This window comes from Delphinapterus leucas, chromosome 10 (assembly GCF_059928025.1).
Source record: "Delphinapterus leucas isolate spDelLeu-1000000601 "Yukka" chromosome 10, BTC_Dleu_Yukka2, whole genome shotgun sequence".
Lineage (NCBI taxonomy): Eukaryota > Metazoa > Chordata > Mammalia > Artiodactyla > Monodontidae > Delphinapterus > Delphinapterus leucas.
Window position 1 is genome coordinate 17,616,526 of NC_143138.1, and position 17,325 is coordinate 17,633,850.

At 38.2% G+C, this 17,325-nt stretch overlaps 1 protein-coding gene across 1 annotated transcript; it reads right to left on the reverse strand.

The window, feature by feature from the left end:
• Positions 1–5,803: 5,803 nt before the first annotated feature.
• Positions 5,804–16,862, reverse strand: PRL (prolactin). The gene is made up of 6 exons (XM_089918177.1): positions 16,835–16,862; positions 16,071–16,097; positions 14,310–14,491; positions 12,415–12,522; positions 8,867–9,046; positions 5,804–6,729 (listed from the first exon to the last, which is right to left on the reverse strand). The coding sequence occupies exons 1-6, from the start codon at positions 16,860–16,862 to the stop codon at positions 6,538–6,540; spliced, it is 717 nt and encodes a 238-aa protein (XP_089774303.1). The 3' UTR covers positions 5,804–6,537.
• Positions 16,863–17,325: the final 463 nt, after the last annotated feature.

The window sequence follows — 17,325 nt, forward strand, 5'->3', positions numbered from 1 at the left end:
GAAAAACAAATATCGTATATTAACACATATACATGGAATCCAGAAAAATGGTACAGATGAACTGGTTTGCAAGGCAGGAATAGAGACACAGATGTAGAGAGCAAACATATGGATACTTAGGGGGGAAAACGGGTGGGGGGTGGGGGTGGTGGGATGAACTGGGAGATTGGGATTGACATGTATACAGTGATGTGTATAAAATAGGTAACTAATAAGAACCTGCTGTATAAAAAAATTAACTTGAAAAAGAAGTGAGTGTCCTTATCCTTTGGGAAGAAGATATTAGTATTTCTATTTATTTTTATCTTTATTTTATTTAATTTATATTTTGTGTATATTTTTTAAATGTCACAGTAAATTAGAAGAGCAGTACATATATAATATTTTTACATTATATAATCTTTGGCACTGATAGTGTGTTGTAAAATGAAAATAATTTAGAGATTAGTCATTCAGGAAACAGAAAATTATCAAAATCTGTTGCATAAAATGTTACTTAATTTGGGGGAGTTTACTCCAAATTATTTTTAAAATCTTTCAGTTCAAGTGACGAGAGGCAGAACGTTCAGAATATTCATGTTTGCATAGAGCCTCAAAGATGGAAACCTTTCTGAAGTTGTGCAGAAGAGGAAGAAGTCTGACTGGATGAGGCAAAACTTGGATCTGGAATGCAAGGGAGCACGTTTGCATGATTTAACAGAGGAAATGCTGCTGCTGCCCGCAATGCGTTCTAAGTTGTCTTTTTAAATCACTTCCCTTTCTTCACCTTTACTCCCTAAAACCCTTCCTCTGCTTTACTATTTCTCTTTCCATAGTACAGATCACCTGTTAACCTACTATATAATGTATTTGTATTCATGTTTATTGTGTGTGGTCGGTCTTCCCCCCCCAGCTAGAATATAAGTTCTGTGAGGACAAGCCTCTGCCTGCTTTGTTTATTGATGTAAACCAAGCACCAACAATAGTGCCTGAGTCAAGTGGGAATTAAGTAAATATTTGTTCAGTGATCAATAGCAGAGTACTCGGCTGGCCTATAGGTTTTAGGATTTAGTGGTTTTTATTAACTATTGTAACTAAACTCATTTGCAGTTAATGTTACAGGGTTAGGACACTTTTCTGTTTTCTTTATCAGCATAAACATAAACAACATTTGGAGATAAGGTTTTAGACCCAATATGCTAGCTAGAATGTACTTTTGAAAAAAACCCAAATAATATTAGTTGATTTGCTTTATTCAATATATGAAGTATATTTCTTTAAAAATCTTTACATATATATTGGTGTGTATACACACACACATATAAGTTTTAGGTATACAGCATAATGATTATATAATCATTATGCATATATAACATTGACATAACATTATATTAGTTTCAGGGGTACAGTGTAATGATTTGACGTATGTATATATTGCAAAGTGATACCACAATAAGTCTATATATAGTTACTGTCTGTCACTGTATATAGTTACAAATTTTTTTTCTTGTGATGAGAACTTTTCAGATCTCTTAGCAACTTTCAAATATGCAATAAGTATATTCCTTTTTTGACTTAGTGCAGTTAAGTGGGACGAGTGGCTCTGAGTCTTCGAATCAAAGAATCGTATTTAAACAGTTGAGCTGAATAAGACTTCTCAGTGCTAATTGATATAGAGCTTTCTTGCAAACTCCACCCCCGATTAGGCCCACCTGGCTCCCATCACACTAGTAGGGTGTGCAAGCATGGATCTGTGTTTAAAACATATGGTATTTTTTCCACTTGTCCATGCATTTCTTTCTAAATGCCTTTCATTGCCTCATTTGTCTTTCCTGTCTTTACTATCCAAATAGGTTATAATTACAGCAGAAGATTTCTAAGTAGCTAGAGTCACATCTGGCTGCCTACTGGGCATTTTGGAAAGAGGCTGGGGAGGAGTCATTCCAATATTAGAGTTTTATTTTCAGAGGATTAGAAAGCTTTTCAGTTTCAAGACTCCTTCAATATGAATATTAGGAGTGAGCACTTTTTGATTATTTATGTGATTAGTGATTAGCTGACCATCTGCTGAGAGGAAGACAATGAAAGGACAGTAAACAAGGGTGGATTCAGGAGAAAGGAATGAGAAACTCTTGGAGAAAGTGGACACATGTTGAAAGAGAACATTACTTATGTTTTGTTTAGGTTTTGGGTCAGGCTGGCTCTGTGAAGGAGTGGATTGTTTTCATTTTATTTCCATTCATCCACTATGCTTTACAATGCATGTCTTATTTAAGTGTTGAAAGTGACTAGTGACTTACTATGTGTTATCACTGGGCAGTGATCTTTTGGTTCTGGTATTTGATAGAGTCTAGCAGGGGCTCTTGAGTGTACTTATTTCTGTGATGTGCTATAGTAAGTTAACATTTTTGATGAATTCTTGTACAGAGTTGACGAAATACAGGAAAATAAAGTTCACATGCTTTTGGACAGAACCTTAATTTATCTCCTGTCTTCTCTCTGACTTCCCAATCATTTATTTACTCATCCAGTCCCATGTTCTTGGATGCCTTTTTGACTCTTAGGCCTGCCTCATTCCCTCTGTGTAGTCAAGCCTATTTCTTTTCCTATCTCTCTCACATCCTCTGCTTCTTTTTGCTTGGCAATTTGATTTTTCTTTGATTTTCTTCTAGTGTCATAATATTCCAAGCTGTTTCTGGACTGCTGCTTTTTCTCCATCAGCCCCATACTCCCACTACCCCTCAGACCAGGTTAATGTTTCTATTTTCCAATTCTGGACATACTTCCCTCTTGCACTAAAGTTTCCTGGTTTCCTGTTGCCTTGCTGAATAAATACAAGCTCTCCAAATTGGTGTAAATGATCTTCCACAATGCATAAACAATCCTTACAAGATTTTCCCCATAGCAGTAATATATGTAGAATAATGTGTATAGCACATAGTGGGAGCATAATAATGAGAAACATTACATGTCTGTTAAAAAGATGAGCATTTCTTGTATTTTGGTCAAACTTGATTATTCACTGATACCTTATAATGCTATATGTATTAATATCTCAGTTCCTTTTGCCCAGGATATAGGAGACACTTATGATTCCAAATGAATTGACAGATATGCTGTCTTCCTGTTTTTGTGTATCAACATCCCATCAACCTTTCAAAACTCCATCATAAAGCCATCACAACTGTGTCACTCCAAAAAGCTTCCTGTTCTCACAACCAGATGTCTCCTAGCTGTACTTCAATTCACTGTAGCACTTTGTTTGACATCGCCTCTTATACTTACTTTTCTTTACCATATAATATAGTAATTTGCATGTTTATGTCACCCTCTCTTTCTCCACAGCTTGAGAGCCAACTTCTGGAAAATAGAGATTTTTTTTTTAAACCTCAGTTTAAGTCTTTGTTGTATCCATGACATGTGATTTACTAATCTGTGAGGTCAGTGAACTTCAAGGATTTTTCATTTGTTTGTTTCCGTTCGGTAACCTCTGCTACTATTCTTGCTATAGCAGGGTCGTTTCTTCAAATGTAATCTTACATGGAAATCTGTAAAAGAGGAAAAAAATAGACTCACTCTGGTTTTCAGGGGAGTGACTGTTATATTCTTCCCCAATATCCTCTTTTCAGCTACCCCTTGCTGACTCTACAGGACACCTAGGGCTCTGCTCAGTATTGTCTGAAATCTACAGTATTCAGTTTATATGTCACGGTCAAGCAGGGAGAGGCCTTTCAATATCACCTCCTCCGTTGTTTATCTACAGCGTTAAATTTGTGCTTGGAATAAACTTTATAAGAGAAGAATACATGAAGATGTGTGTGGGCTAGTGGTGAATGTATGTTTCATACAATTGCATTGTCGCCCTTATTGCCAAATTTCCCTCTGATAAATACCATCCTCTCTGTTGGAAATATCTAGACATTGAAAGAAAGAAAGTTAAGTGGGTAACACAATAGAATTAGATGTTTGCAGCAACAAATGACTTAGAAAGAAAGTGCATACGTGTTTTTCCCATAGTCTTCTGCCTTTTGAAAGAAGAAAGCGGAAATACGAGAAAGCTGACATTTTGCATGCATGCAGGAACAAAGGGAGAGATTGATAGATTGGTTTGGGGCAGAGTATTCTGTTGTGTTCTGAAAGGTTTGGGTCATCACAGCTAGAGGCAGGAGCAGGACTCAGACAAAAATAACCCTGGCTATGAGGGAAGAGGTTGGTTTTGCTGGACTATGTCCCTATACATGTATGAAAAGTTTCCTTGCATGACAGAAGAAAATTGCCTTGAGTTCTGATCTGAAGAGGTGCCCAGTTTTGTTCATCTCTAGTACTATGGCAACTCATTTGGTAGCAGCAAAAGAATACTCCTCATACGAAGGACAATTTCAGAAAAAGAGGAGAGGAGAGGAAATAGAAGTAAAAGGAGAATATGAGGTGATATTTGCTCTTAGGGTATAAAAATTAAAGCATATATATTTGGGTCTTCACCAAATACAGTATTCCAATAGCATCTCACCCTGCACGACCCGTCTTTTACTCACTTTCTCTCTTCTGTATTTCCTTCCTTCCATCTTCTCCTTCTTTCATTCCTCTTCATTCTCCTTCCCTTCTACCTTTTTTATTTCGTCTCTATCAGGATGTTGGATGAAATATTTCCCATTGACTGTTGTCTAAGAATTCCTGCTAAAGCCATAAAGATGCTGCAAAACCAGCCTGGCGACACCACCGCCAGGAGAGCTGGCAACGAGATTGGCCCTCATCCCAGGTTGTTTTGAGGCAGTTGAACAAGCTGAGCTACCCTAATCCAGTCATGTCTTTCCAGTCTCACTGGAAACTAAGTCTATGAGGAGGGTTTTGCAATTCAGGCACCTAGTAGGGAATGTTTGTAAGGCCAACTACCTAATTATTGACAAAGATAGTTACTCATGGTTCTGAAAGGAGGAAAGAATGGTATCTCACTCAGAATAATGTCTGTCTATGAATCCAACTTTCTAATCTACTCTGTGTTCACCAGGTGGAGAATTGTCCAGAGACCCCAGGATGGGGTCAGATGCGCACCAGTATTATTGCCATTCAGTTGTTTGGAGTGTCTGTGATGCATGGCTTTCCTATGGGTCAGCTACTAGGTAGATGACCTTAAGCCAATTAATTTTCTCCAGTAGGGTGCTTGCAGAGTGAGGGAAACAGACAGACTGTGGAGAATACTGCAGGTGGCTGAGCTGTGGGGTGCCAGAATATTTCCCTTGGTCAAAAAAAACAACTATGCAGTGGGGTATCCCCAACTTGCAAATGTCCTGGAAAATCACAGGGGTGCCGCACAAGAGAGACACTTGTCATTCAGGGGAATTCCAGATCAGCCCCTCTTGGCCATGGGACAGCTACAATAGCACCACGTAAGTCAGTGATGTCAGAGGTTTTCCATCTCGTCATCCTCTACCCCCTTCCAACATGGCCAGAGGAATGAAGATCCAGAGAGCAAGGGAGAAGAATCCTTGCAGAAACGGTCATATCTGTTTTCCCTGGTAGGTTCCCTGGGCCTCAGTATGGGAGGGGGAAACATTAAGTAGGCTGAACATGAGGTGGAGTTGAAACTTGACCGGACTGAACTTGTTAAACCCAGTGTGACCAGAACGTATGGAATGTGTGCAAGATGATGCCAAGGAGATGGGGATGCAGTTGAGCACGGCTGAAGCCAGCCAGTAGAGGAGGATGAAGCCAGTTCACGTTTGTATCTGCTATGGCCTCAACCTTTGTGTCCCCCAGAAATTTCATATGTTGAAATCCTAACCCCCAAAGGTGATGGTGTTCATGGGTGGAGCCTTCGGGAGGTGATTAAGTTACAAGGATGGAGCCTCATGAATGAGATTAGTGCTTTTATATATGAGAGCTCCCTAGTCCCTCCCCCCATGTGAGGATCCAGTAAGAAGTGTGCGACCGGAAGAGGGCCCTGCCTGACCACGCTGTGGAAATCGATTTCTGTTGTTTACAAATCTGTGATATTTTGTAATAGCAGCCCAGAAGGACTAAGACGGTATCCTAATAATTTTTAGACAGTTCGTTAAACCTCACGCTATTTGGGTACATTACAGTTTCATAGCACTTAATTGTCTGTTGTAACACTGTGAAAACTGGCTGACGGTACGTGGCTGGTTTTCATAAAGCATCCCGAGAATTCAGTCTTCTCGGTAGCATGACCAGCAAGATAAATAATTATCTAATTCTTTGATTCTAATAACCTGACCCAGAATAATTTGCTGTGATGCTGAAGTAAGCTGTTAACAGTCTTCTTTGTAATGCCAGATTCTGCTATTTGTGACAGATTTTAATAGGAACTTCTCTCAACGGTAGGGATGGATTTTCTTTTGATTTTCTGTTAAAATGAAGATAAGAAACTTTGACAGATTGCCTTCTTAGATTTTGACATCTCTGTGGAGTCTGTTTTTATTTTTTAAGATGAGACCCATTACACCCAAGCATGCATTAAAAAGCTATAAAACTAAAAGAAGACTGCTATGGGATGGATCATTAAGAACCATCTCAGAAATGAATGGAATGGATGTGGGCTTAGCAGTTGCTGTCGTAGATGATTCGGCACTTCAGGAGCTTGAGATAACTGTCAATCTTATGTGAATCCCTGCGTAGGCAGTGGAGCAGGTTATAAAAAGCAAAAAGGCGCGTATCTTCATCGGCCATCTGCAGGGATGGAAGTCCCGACCACACCGAGTAGACCTCATTCTCCTTGACTCCAGGATGAACCTAAGCACCCAAAGATAATGACTTATTATGAGTTTTATTAGTATTTGCTTATCTTCGTTCCTTCTAATTATCAAATTAAGTTTTGGGGAGGACACATGAATATAAAACTCTGTAGACATAGGTTTTGGAGCCAGCGTATCAGAAATCTGTTAGTAATTTACAGACTAGAAGCAGAACTCAAGTGTAAGTTTTCTTATGTGTATGTGATCACAGATTAAGGATATTTGTACAGGAGTAAAACGATGGAGAAACAAAGCTGCTGTTTGAATATTCATATGAATGTGATCAAGGGACACAGTTGTATCACTTGAACTGTTTCATGTCCTGAATCTGTTCTCTGAAATGTACTTTTTACCTTATTTCTTCTAAAGGTCACCATCATTACATTTATGTTTCCCCTGCTTTGAACTGATTCTCTTCTCCATAGAGCGTGTGTTTAAAGACCTTAGAAACGATGTGGATTGTACTAGATGGTTTAAGGGGCAGATAATCTAGCGATGGCTGTGACTGACAAGATCTTCTGAAATAGTCAGGAGGCATTCACATTCCACCCAGGACAGATAACCCCCTGGTGTCCATGAGAAATATCTGCTTTCTCTTGATGTCCCTTAAGTGGGAGGTACTGGGAAAACTGCCTATAAAAAGGGGGTCCTGACAGCAACCCCTCAGTGGTGAGAGGTGGGTGGTAGGGTGGGGACTGTGAGCAACTGATCACCTTGCATCTTCATGCTTGTTACCCTCTGTGGGCTGGGAACCCCCGGAGAACCAAGAGACCAAGTAACCAGCTTGGCAACTAGGGATGTCATCTAGTTTGGAGAGCTTCTAGGTATAAACGTGGGATAACTGTAGACCCTGCTACACTAACTTTCTGCTACAGAGTAAGACCATTTTTTAAACCTGGGATTCCTTATTGGAATTTAAAGTTTGTGTGTGTTGCCTTGCTTTTTATTTTGGTGCTTGAGCCCTAAGACAAAATTTACTGTGCAAAGGGCAATGATATGAATAAGAATAAATAAGTAAGCGGTAAAAAAGAACAAAATGAAGTATTATAGAACAAATTAGTGACCTCAGAAAATAGGCCCACAGGAATGAGGAAAATAACCTGAAAATCTAGGTGTTTATTTCATATGTCCCAGGGTAAAATGTGCTTTGTATTTGTGATGGATATATTCTTCTCCCCTGAAAATGACAAAAATGTCACAGGATTAACATGTACTTTGTACACAATAAGAGAAATATAAAATTGCTCCTATTATTAGGTCTATAATCATGTATTTTTATTTAGATTATATATTATTTCTGAGAACTTCAGGAAGCTGCTTAGATGTTCCCTCCCTCATGTTGAAATTATCCCATCTAAATGGAGATTTATTTATCCCATTTATTTATCCCATCTAAATGCATATATCAATCTAAATATGATAAATTATTTGGGGAGATTAAATGCAATGATTAGAGTTTTTATTTTGGAGCCCCCTCCCAAAGAAAATTTCAGATGGGAAAACTTTGTGTAAATTACAAAATAAAAAAACATTCCAGAAAAGGAGCATCTCCATCTTTTGTGACCCACTGAAATCTAGTGCTTGTGGGACAGCATTCCTGCTGTGGCCTCCTCTTTTCAATCTCCTTCCTTCCCTGACAGATATCTCCAGCAGAGCAGGGAGGAGTGGGGAGAAACACCATCCAATCTGGTTTTGACTTTCTCTTTTCTTCCTTCCCACTCTCATCCTTTGGTTTGAGGAGGACAGAGAAAGAATACAAGCAGAATTTCAGTAGCAGATGTCCTGGGATACTTTGAAGAAAACATTTATTTTGCAAATTCTATTCTGTAGTTCTCTTACCCTTGAAAATATTTCAACCACCTGTGCCCAGGAAAAGGCAAGCTTTTGGTGGAATTGTGTGCAATGCAGGGAAGGCTGCACCTGTCAAAAATCGTAGTAGAATTCTGCTTCACTTACAATAGAATCTATCACTATGATGAATGACTAGGCTCTTGCTTTATTTAATAGCAGTCTAGAATATAGGAGGCCTGCATCTTGTTCTTGCAAAGTGAGATATTTCAAAACTCATTCCTCATCACAGAGGTCACTTCTTTCATTCATGAGAAAACCAAGGAAGCCTTCAAGAGGCTGCTCACCTGGCCAACTATCTTCTCCATGCCTTCTAGAAGTCGTTTGTTCTGTTCTTCAATCTCTATGGCTCTTGATAGGATAGCATCTGGGGCTTCTTGCATACCCCGCACCTCAGTGACCAGGTGGTACAGAGGGTCATTCCAGGAGCGCAGCACGCCAAGGATCATGCTCAGAAGGACTTCATGCTAAGTGACCATAGGAAGCAATTTCATTAAAATGAGCATAATACAGTGGCTTTAGTCACATGTGATTTTTGTGCAGAGAGGCTGACCTAAAAAACTCTTTGTTATTCCTGTGTGTATACAAAATTTTTTGAAGGTGGTAAAAGTTGTAAAAGTATAAAATGTAAGCTATTTGTTTACATTTTGCTAAAATTTAAAAATATCTGGCTTATTTTTTTTCAATGCTTTTATTTTTACTTATTTGAATTTTATTTTATTTTTTTATACAGCAGGTTCTTATTAGTTATCTATTTTATACATATTACTATGTATATGTCAGTCCCAATTCCCCAATTCTTCCCACCCCCCCCCCACCACCACTTTCCCCTCTTGGTGTCCGTATGTTTGTTCTCTACATCTGTGTCTCTATTTCTACCCTGCAAACCAGTTCATCTGTACCATTTTTTCTAGGTTCCACATATATGCCTTAATATACGATATTTGTTTTTCTCTTTCTGACTTACTTCACTCTGTAGGACAGTCTCTAGATCCATCCACGTCTCTACAAATGACCCAATTTCATTCCTTTTTATGGCTGAGTAATGTTCCATTGTATATATGTACCACATCTTCTTTATCCATTCGTCTTTTCGATGGGCACTTAGGTTGCTTCCATGACCTGGCTGTTGTAAACAGTGCTGCAGTGAACATTGGGGTGCATGGCTCTTTTTGAATTATGGTTTTCTCTGGGTATATGCCCAGTAGTGGGATTGCTGGGTCATATGGTAATTCTATTTTTACTTTTTTAAGGAACCTCCATACTATTCTCCATAGTGGCTGTATCAATTTACATTCCCACCAACAGTGCAAGAGGGTTCCCTTTTCTCCACACCCTCTCCAGCATTTGCTGTTTGTAAATTTTCTGATGACGGCCATTCTGACCCGTGTGAGGTGATACCTCATTGTACTTTTGATTTGCATTTCTCTAATAATTAGTGATGTTGAGCAGCTTTTCATGTGCTTCTTGGCCATCTGTATGTCTTCTTTGGAGAAATGTCTATTTAGGTCTTCTGCCCATTTTTTGATTGGGTTGTTTGTTTTTTTTAATATTGAGCTGCATGAGCTGTTTATACGTTTTGGAGATTAATCCTTTGTTGATTCATTTGCAAATATTTTCTCCCATTCTGAGGGTTATCTTTTCATCTTGTTTGTAGTTTCCTTTGCTGTGCAAAAGCTTTTAAGTTTCATTAGGTCCCATTTGTTTATTTTTGTTTTTATTTCCATTACTCTAGGAGGTGGATCAAAAAAGATCTTGCTGTGATTTATGTCAAAGAGTGTTCTTCCTATGTTTTCCTCTAAGAGGTTTATAGTGTCCGGCCTTACATTTAGGTCTCTAATCCATTTTGAGTTTATTTTTGTGTATGGTGTTATGGAGTGTTCTAATTTCTTTCTTTTACATGTAGCCGTCCAGTTTTCCCAGCACCATTTATGGAAGAGACTGTCTTTTCTCCATTATATATCCTTGCCTTCTTTGTCATAGATAAGTTGACCATAGGTGCATGGGTTTATCTCTGGGTCTGCCTTATGTAAATAACTAATTCTTCTAATGAGTTCTAATTTATAATAAAGAATTTTGTTTTTACCTCCGAAATTCGACCATCTACTTAGTGAGTTCTTTATATTTGAATACTTTGCTTGTCCAGGGAAAGAAACCTAAGTATTTTGTTGGAACTCAGTATGTGCCTGGAGTATCTACCCAGGAAAGACAGATTCCACCCATGCCCACATCATTTTCACCCAAAGATTCATTTGTATTAATGAATCAAATCATGTATTAATATATTCATTTTCTGATTGGTAATTTTATTTTATGATATTGGAACAAAGAGACAGTGAAGAAGACATGGCATTTAAAAACATGCTTTCCTTAATCTATCCCAACACCAACCCCCATGCTGCTATTTTGTTGACATGTGTAGGTGCAGAAAACGGTGCAGTACTGTCTTTAGTAACAGCATCAGTGGGATTCACAGTGGAGGGTGTTGCCCCCTAGTTTACTACTACCAGGATCAGGCATGGAACTCCAAGGGGCTGAGCATCTCTGATTTAAAATGCTTACTTTCTTGATGTCCATGAACTAATCTACTGGTAAAGGAAATGAAGAGTGGAGAAGAATCAAATAGACATTGCAATGGAAGCATGACTAGAATGTGAGAGAAGGAGTTGTAAAGAAATACAGGCTGTATGGTGAGTGGCACATATGCACTGGGCCATTGTAGCTCAATGGTTAAAAGTGAGAGCTCTGAGTTGGATGAAACCCAGACTCACTGCTTCCTAGCTGTGTGACAGGTGCAAATTCCATAACGTCTCTGAGCCTCGGTTTCCTTATCTCAGGAAGTGTAATAACAGTACCTGTGTTATAGGATTTTTTGTGATGACTGAATATAATAACGCACATAAAGTGCTTTGTAAAATGTATGGCAATGTAGTAGCTCTCAATAAATTTTAAATTTATAAAAAATTCCTTCTCCTCCTTCTTCACCTTCTTCCCTCATTTTATCATCATCGTTATTAATGAGCTTACTAGACTGAAAGAATGCTGGTATCATTAACCAAGTTGTAGAGAGAGAACAGATTGTATTTAAGAGGGGATATATGTGAAAGTATTTAAAATCATGTGAGGACAGTGGTTCGGGCAGGGAATCAGAAGGGAGAGATTATGATGATAAAAAAATGGAGCTGGGATAAATGAACAGGCCTTGATATACAGACTTTGTTGTCATCAGAACAGAGGCAATAGTTGCGGTCATGAGAAGCAAACCATTTTATAGGACCTGATTTGGGGAGAGACCTGTAATTAAGAATGAGAGGTGACAGAGGAGTCAGTGAAGAATGAAGTAAGTGTCAGAGAAGTAGAAGCAGAATCAGGAGAGCCTTGAAAGTCAGAAGCAATGGCTCGAATGGTACAGTGGTCCATCATGGTAAATGCTGCCCATGTAAGAGTCACTAGTAATGGGGGATACGTCAACTGGGTTTGCGTTTCTTAAGTACCCATGAATTTTGCAAATTTAATATTTTACACGTGGAAATCCCATTCAGTTCATGCTTTCATGCAGTAAAATATATGCAATCCTAGGTCTAATGCATTGGTTGAAGTATGTTGTCCGCATGGACAATTTATAGGTCATTTATTTTGCTGCTATCAATCTTTAGTCAGCACTTGATTTTACTCATACTTCATCAAGTGCAGAATGTAATTTCTCTTCGATAGCTTGCTCTTCCTCCACCTTCCTTTGCATGTGCCGTTACCATTACTTCTGATAATCTGCAGCCTGGTAACACCCATGGACTATCTCATTTGTTTAGGTGAAAAACCTGGATAAGAGACTCACATGGACCTGTTGGGCTTGTTCTTTGTCTTCAGGGGTGGAGAGGGAGGAGGTGTGGCAGCTGTTGATAGCCTTGGTAATGAACCCTCTGCCCTGGGCGTACCGTTTATCCTGGAAGTGATCAAGCAGATTTGCTGAGTTAGTGTTGTTTGGGCATTGAATAAATGAACCCATTACCAGAATAGTAACACATTTGATAGATGTATCATTTTTTTAATGAAAGCCACGTAAAAGTCATTCTTTGTCCTACTTTTTCTTTCCATTATCTCTATAAAAATTTTTTTTTCATCTAACTTTTCTAAATTCCAAGCTCTTCCCTTTGCTATTCCCTTGTTTAATTTCACCCTTCCCACAAGTTATTATCTGGAGAGCAAACACTAAAAATACCTCAAATATGAAATATTAAATGTTTTATTAAGTATCATCTTTTTTAAAAGTATTTGAACCAAATATAGTGCATATGTACCTGTATTTAGCCATTTAATCTTTTGTTCACTGTGGGTCGGAACCAATATACTTCCTTAATAGGAGTTACAAAATGATAACTTTTCTTTGACTAATCTCTGAATCCACATGCCTATAGCTTAGTGTTCATCATAGATGCAGACTACAATTTTGTTGATGGTGACAAAATGGTAAGTCAGAGAAATGTGGCATAAAATTCTAAGAAATACTAAGCAATGGACTGAGAATAAGAATAGAAAAAACTAGCTAACACATTGATAGAGAAAAACTAATCTTTAGTAAAACTTGTGAACGTTTAAAGGGATTATTTGTAAGATTTGGAAAAAAGGTGGCCAGTTAAAAATGGAGAATGAAAGAGAAACTGGTGAGTAAAAAGAACTACATGAATTTAATACAAACATTGAATACCATTTTTTATCAGCTGTTTGCTCTACTATGTGCTCCTTGATTGTCCTAAAAGAGTTAACATACAGCTTTCAAAGTACCTTCATCAGAAAGAGAATAATTGTTTCCAGTTCTAAACCAACCCTTCTAGTTGGTTCTAAACCTATTCACTGCAAATCTTAGAACAATAATTTGTAGTGTTTAAGAAACTATCATTATTTGTTTTCCTGACATGGATTCAGCTTCATTTACCATGTTCAATCCACCCAATTCACTGCAGTGCAGTTATTTATCAGGTATCTACTGCGTGCTAGGTGAAGAATGCCCAGAGAGACACTTAAGGACAAAAAAGTCAACATACTTCCTTTTCCTCAGCCCCACCTAAAAGTGCTTTAGGTCAGGTGCTGTTATGGACTGAAGGTTTGTGTCTCCCCCAGATTCTGTGTTGAAGCCCCAACCCTCAATGTACTGTATTTGGAGAAGGACCTTTATGAAGGTAGTTAAGGTTAAATGAGCTCATAGGCTAGAACCCTGATCCAATGTGATTAGTGTCTTCATAAGAGAGTTTTCTTGTTTTCTCTGTATCTCTGTCTCTTTCTCCCCCGCTTACCATGTGAGGACACATGGAGGAGCCAGATTGGGAAGAGAGAGCCCTTACAAGAACCTGACCGTGGTGGCACCCTGATCTGGGACTTCAGCCCCCAGAACTGTGAGGAAATAAATTTCTGCTATTTAATTCACCTAGTCTGTGGTATTCTGTTAGGGCACTCCAAGCTGACTAATATAGGTGCTTTAAAAGTTATTTTGGAAATTAAAACCATAAAACGAAGTAAAGGAAATTGAAAAAAAATTATTACACTCTTTAAGAATCTTTGAGATTTCATGAAACTGACCCTTTCTTCTACATCTTATGAGCTGATGCCTTCTTTGACCTAGAAAGTGTATTATTTGAAATTTGACTGGTGCAGCCTTCTTGTTTCCAGTGTGGTTTAGCCCAGTCACTTACGTGAAGGCTCTTTGTGGAAAGAGGCATGAAGTGCAGTACTTACAAATTCGTTGAACATTTCCGAGGAGAGGTTATGGATGTAGTGGGACAGGATGACTGCGCGGTCAAACAGGTCTCGAAGGGACACCTGGCAGTTGACAGCCCCGCTGGGACAGATGGGAAGGGAGGCCACACTCTTGCACAAGAGCAGATTTGACACCAGCAACAGCAGGAGCAGGAGTGACCCTGCTTAAATAAAAAAATGAGCCACTCTGAGATGATCTGTTCAACTGAGGTTATCAAAAGCCATCCTGTCAAGGGAAGCCTTATCTCTCCCCATTGCCCTCTGCATGATTTGGTACTGAAATAGCTGGGGTGGGAAAGAATCAACACCTTCTGCTGTGTAAATTTAGATGTATAATCATATTTGCACAGATAGGTAGTTTGAGAAGTAGGTTACTCCCTGCATTTTTGTATTGCTCCCAGAAGTGCTTCTGTGCTTTGCAAACATTTGGAGCTGAAATTAATTCTGAGCCGGAGTGTTTAGGTCATTCTCTTAAGATAGTTTAATGTCTTGGAACTTTCTGCAGATTCTCAGCAGCCAGGCTCTCTAGGAGTTTGTAATTTTTTTAACTCTATGTTGACGAATGCTTGCATTCTAGACACTGAAATGGCAAGAATAGCACAGTTGATCTCTCTGGTTTACTGTCGTGCCTGATAATAATAAACACATGACCGACTGATTGCTAATATTGAGCACAAAGAGAATTCTAAGATAAAAAGGATACTGTAGCCTGGATCTGCTAACTCACCTTAATAACCCCATGCATTTCCTTCATACTTTGCCCAAAGCTTTAAAAAATTTTTTTAATTTGTGTTTCACAATAACCCTGTGAGATAGCCTTGACTTTATCTTCAAATTATATTAATGAAACAAGAAGACTTAGAGAGGGTGAGTAATTTTCCCCAAGTCCCATTATTAGCAGATGGAGGAGGCTGGCTGCCAGTGTCATCTTTTCACTTCCTCATGTCACATCACACACGCGTGTGGGCTCTCGGTCTGTGTGTGTGTAACAGGGACCACATCGGTAGCTGTGATGACTCAGAGCTAGCAGAGGTCATCGCCATTACTAGTAGAGAAAAATACTTTGATTGCATGACAGTAGTGAACCTAGAAAGTTGATTTTATCAATTTGTTCTGCTCTATCTATAAAACACTCACTTTAAAAATATTTGACAATTACCAGAGATGATTTAGTCACCAATTTACTATCTCAGAAGATGGACAAATAAGAACCACTAACATATCAATAATTTACACTTCCAAAAGGAAAGAAACAATATATTAAAATCACTTTTAACTTCAAACTACTCCAAAAGACTATAAAGAATATAAAATATAAAAATGTGTTTATCAGAAAACTCATTTGCTATGGAATCTTCAAAAAATGTAACTGGAAGTGTCCAAGATAAAGCTAGGCAAGTGCTAAAAAGATTTATGGTGAAAAAATACCTAACCCCAAATACCTGAAAATATATAAAAGAATATTTAGTATAGAATATAGCTAAACAACCTTTTAGCTGCAAAATAAAAAAATATTAATGTTGTGAGATGATTCATGTAACAGACTTTTAATTTTTCAAAAACATGTTTCCAAACAGTTTATTTTAGGTACATTACAGTCATGTAACATAGCTGATTAGATGTTTTATCTACAAGTATAAATAAAAAGTGCTTTGCAGGTAGAGGCATTGGAATAGTATTGGTTCTAGGAAATTCATGACTGGATAGATACTCTTTAATTCTTTCTACATTTGTCTGTACCTTTATCATCTGAAGGATTTTCATAGCCTAAGATGAGATAAAAGAGATAAATGTTTCTGTTGTTTCATGAAATAAATTTTGTTACTGATTTCCTTGTCTTGCAATTTCTTTTTCTTGCAAATGTCAACCAAGAAAGTAAAGGTAATTAGTTATTACTAGCCTGTTTTTTCTTTTATAATGTCATTTGGCTTAAACCCAGTCAACAAAGTATTGTAGGAGACAACTGTGCTATCATTGTCTATATTATGGCTTCAGAGTTAAAAGTTTCATCAGGCTGACTCATCTTGGCCAAACCACATAAGAGGCCTGGGAACTAGAAAATGTTTGTTTCTACCTTCTGGAGTTGTGATGACTTGGACTCAGAGACACTTTTGGTCTTATTCCAGTCCAGGGTTTCTCACCTTTGGCTGATTGACATTTTGAGCTGGATAATTCCTTGTTCTGGGGGCTGTCCTGTGTATTGTAGTATATTTAGCAACATCTCTGACCTCTACCCACTAGAGACCAGTAGCGCCCCTGCCCCAAATTAAGACAACCAAAAACATCTCCAGACATTAACCAAATGTCTCTGTAAGACACTCCCCCATTTGGGAACCACTTTCCTAGTCCCTTAAACAATTGATTTCTAGAGCAGTGATTAGATAGCTCTTCTAAACTCTGTAATGCTGAAACCTCTGAATGAGAGAATATTAGCTACAATTTCAAATGAATACCACCACAGGAGTGTTGATAAAGCTAGCAGGTCCGTGAGTTGCTGCACATACCTTTCTGTGATGAACCTTTGTTGTCCATGGTGGTGATGATTTCGAAAAACACACTTCACCAGAGAAGATCTGGTAGTCCTACAGCTTTCTCTTTCCCAGCTATTGGCTTTATAAGCCTTTGACATCTTCATGAATATATTTAATCAGGCATTCCCTTCCCTTTTGCCAGTCATCTATTTCCGTCATCGAGATTACCCCCATAATTTCAAACATCAAATGGTATTCTATTTCTTATTCATATTCAGGAAGATGTACTGGCCAGAAATGAACATCTAGGAAGGATTTTGATTAATTAGACCAAAAGGAAATGAGAGAGATAATGAAGGTGAGATCTGGAGAGTAGTTTGGGTTAGAGGACCTGTAAAATTATAGCAGTCATTTACTTTAACATTTACCTTTATTTCTCTGCAGTTTCTTGAATATAGCATTATCTTTCACTAAGGTGTCGCATGTATTATCAAAGGTTATTTTTTTTTCATTCAAAATTGCTG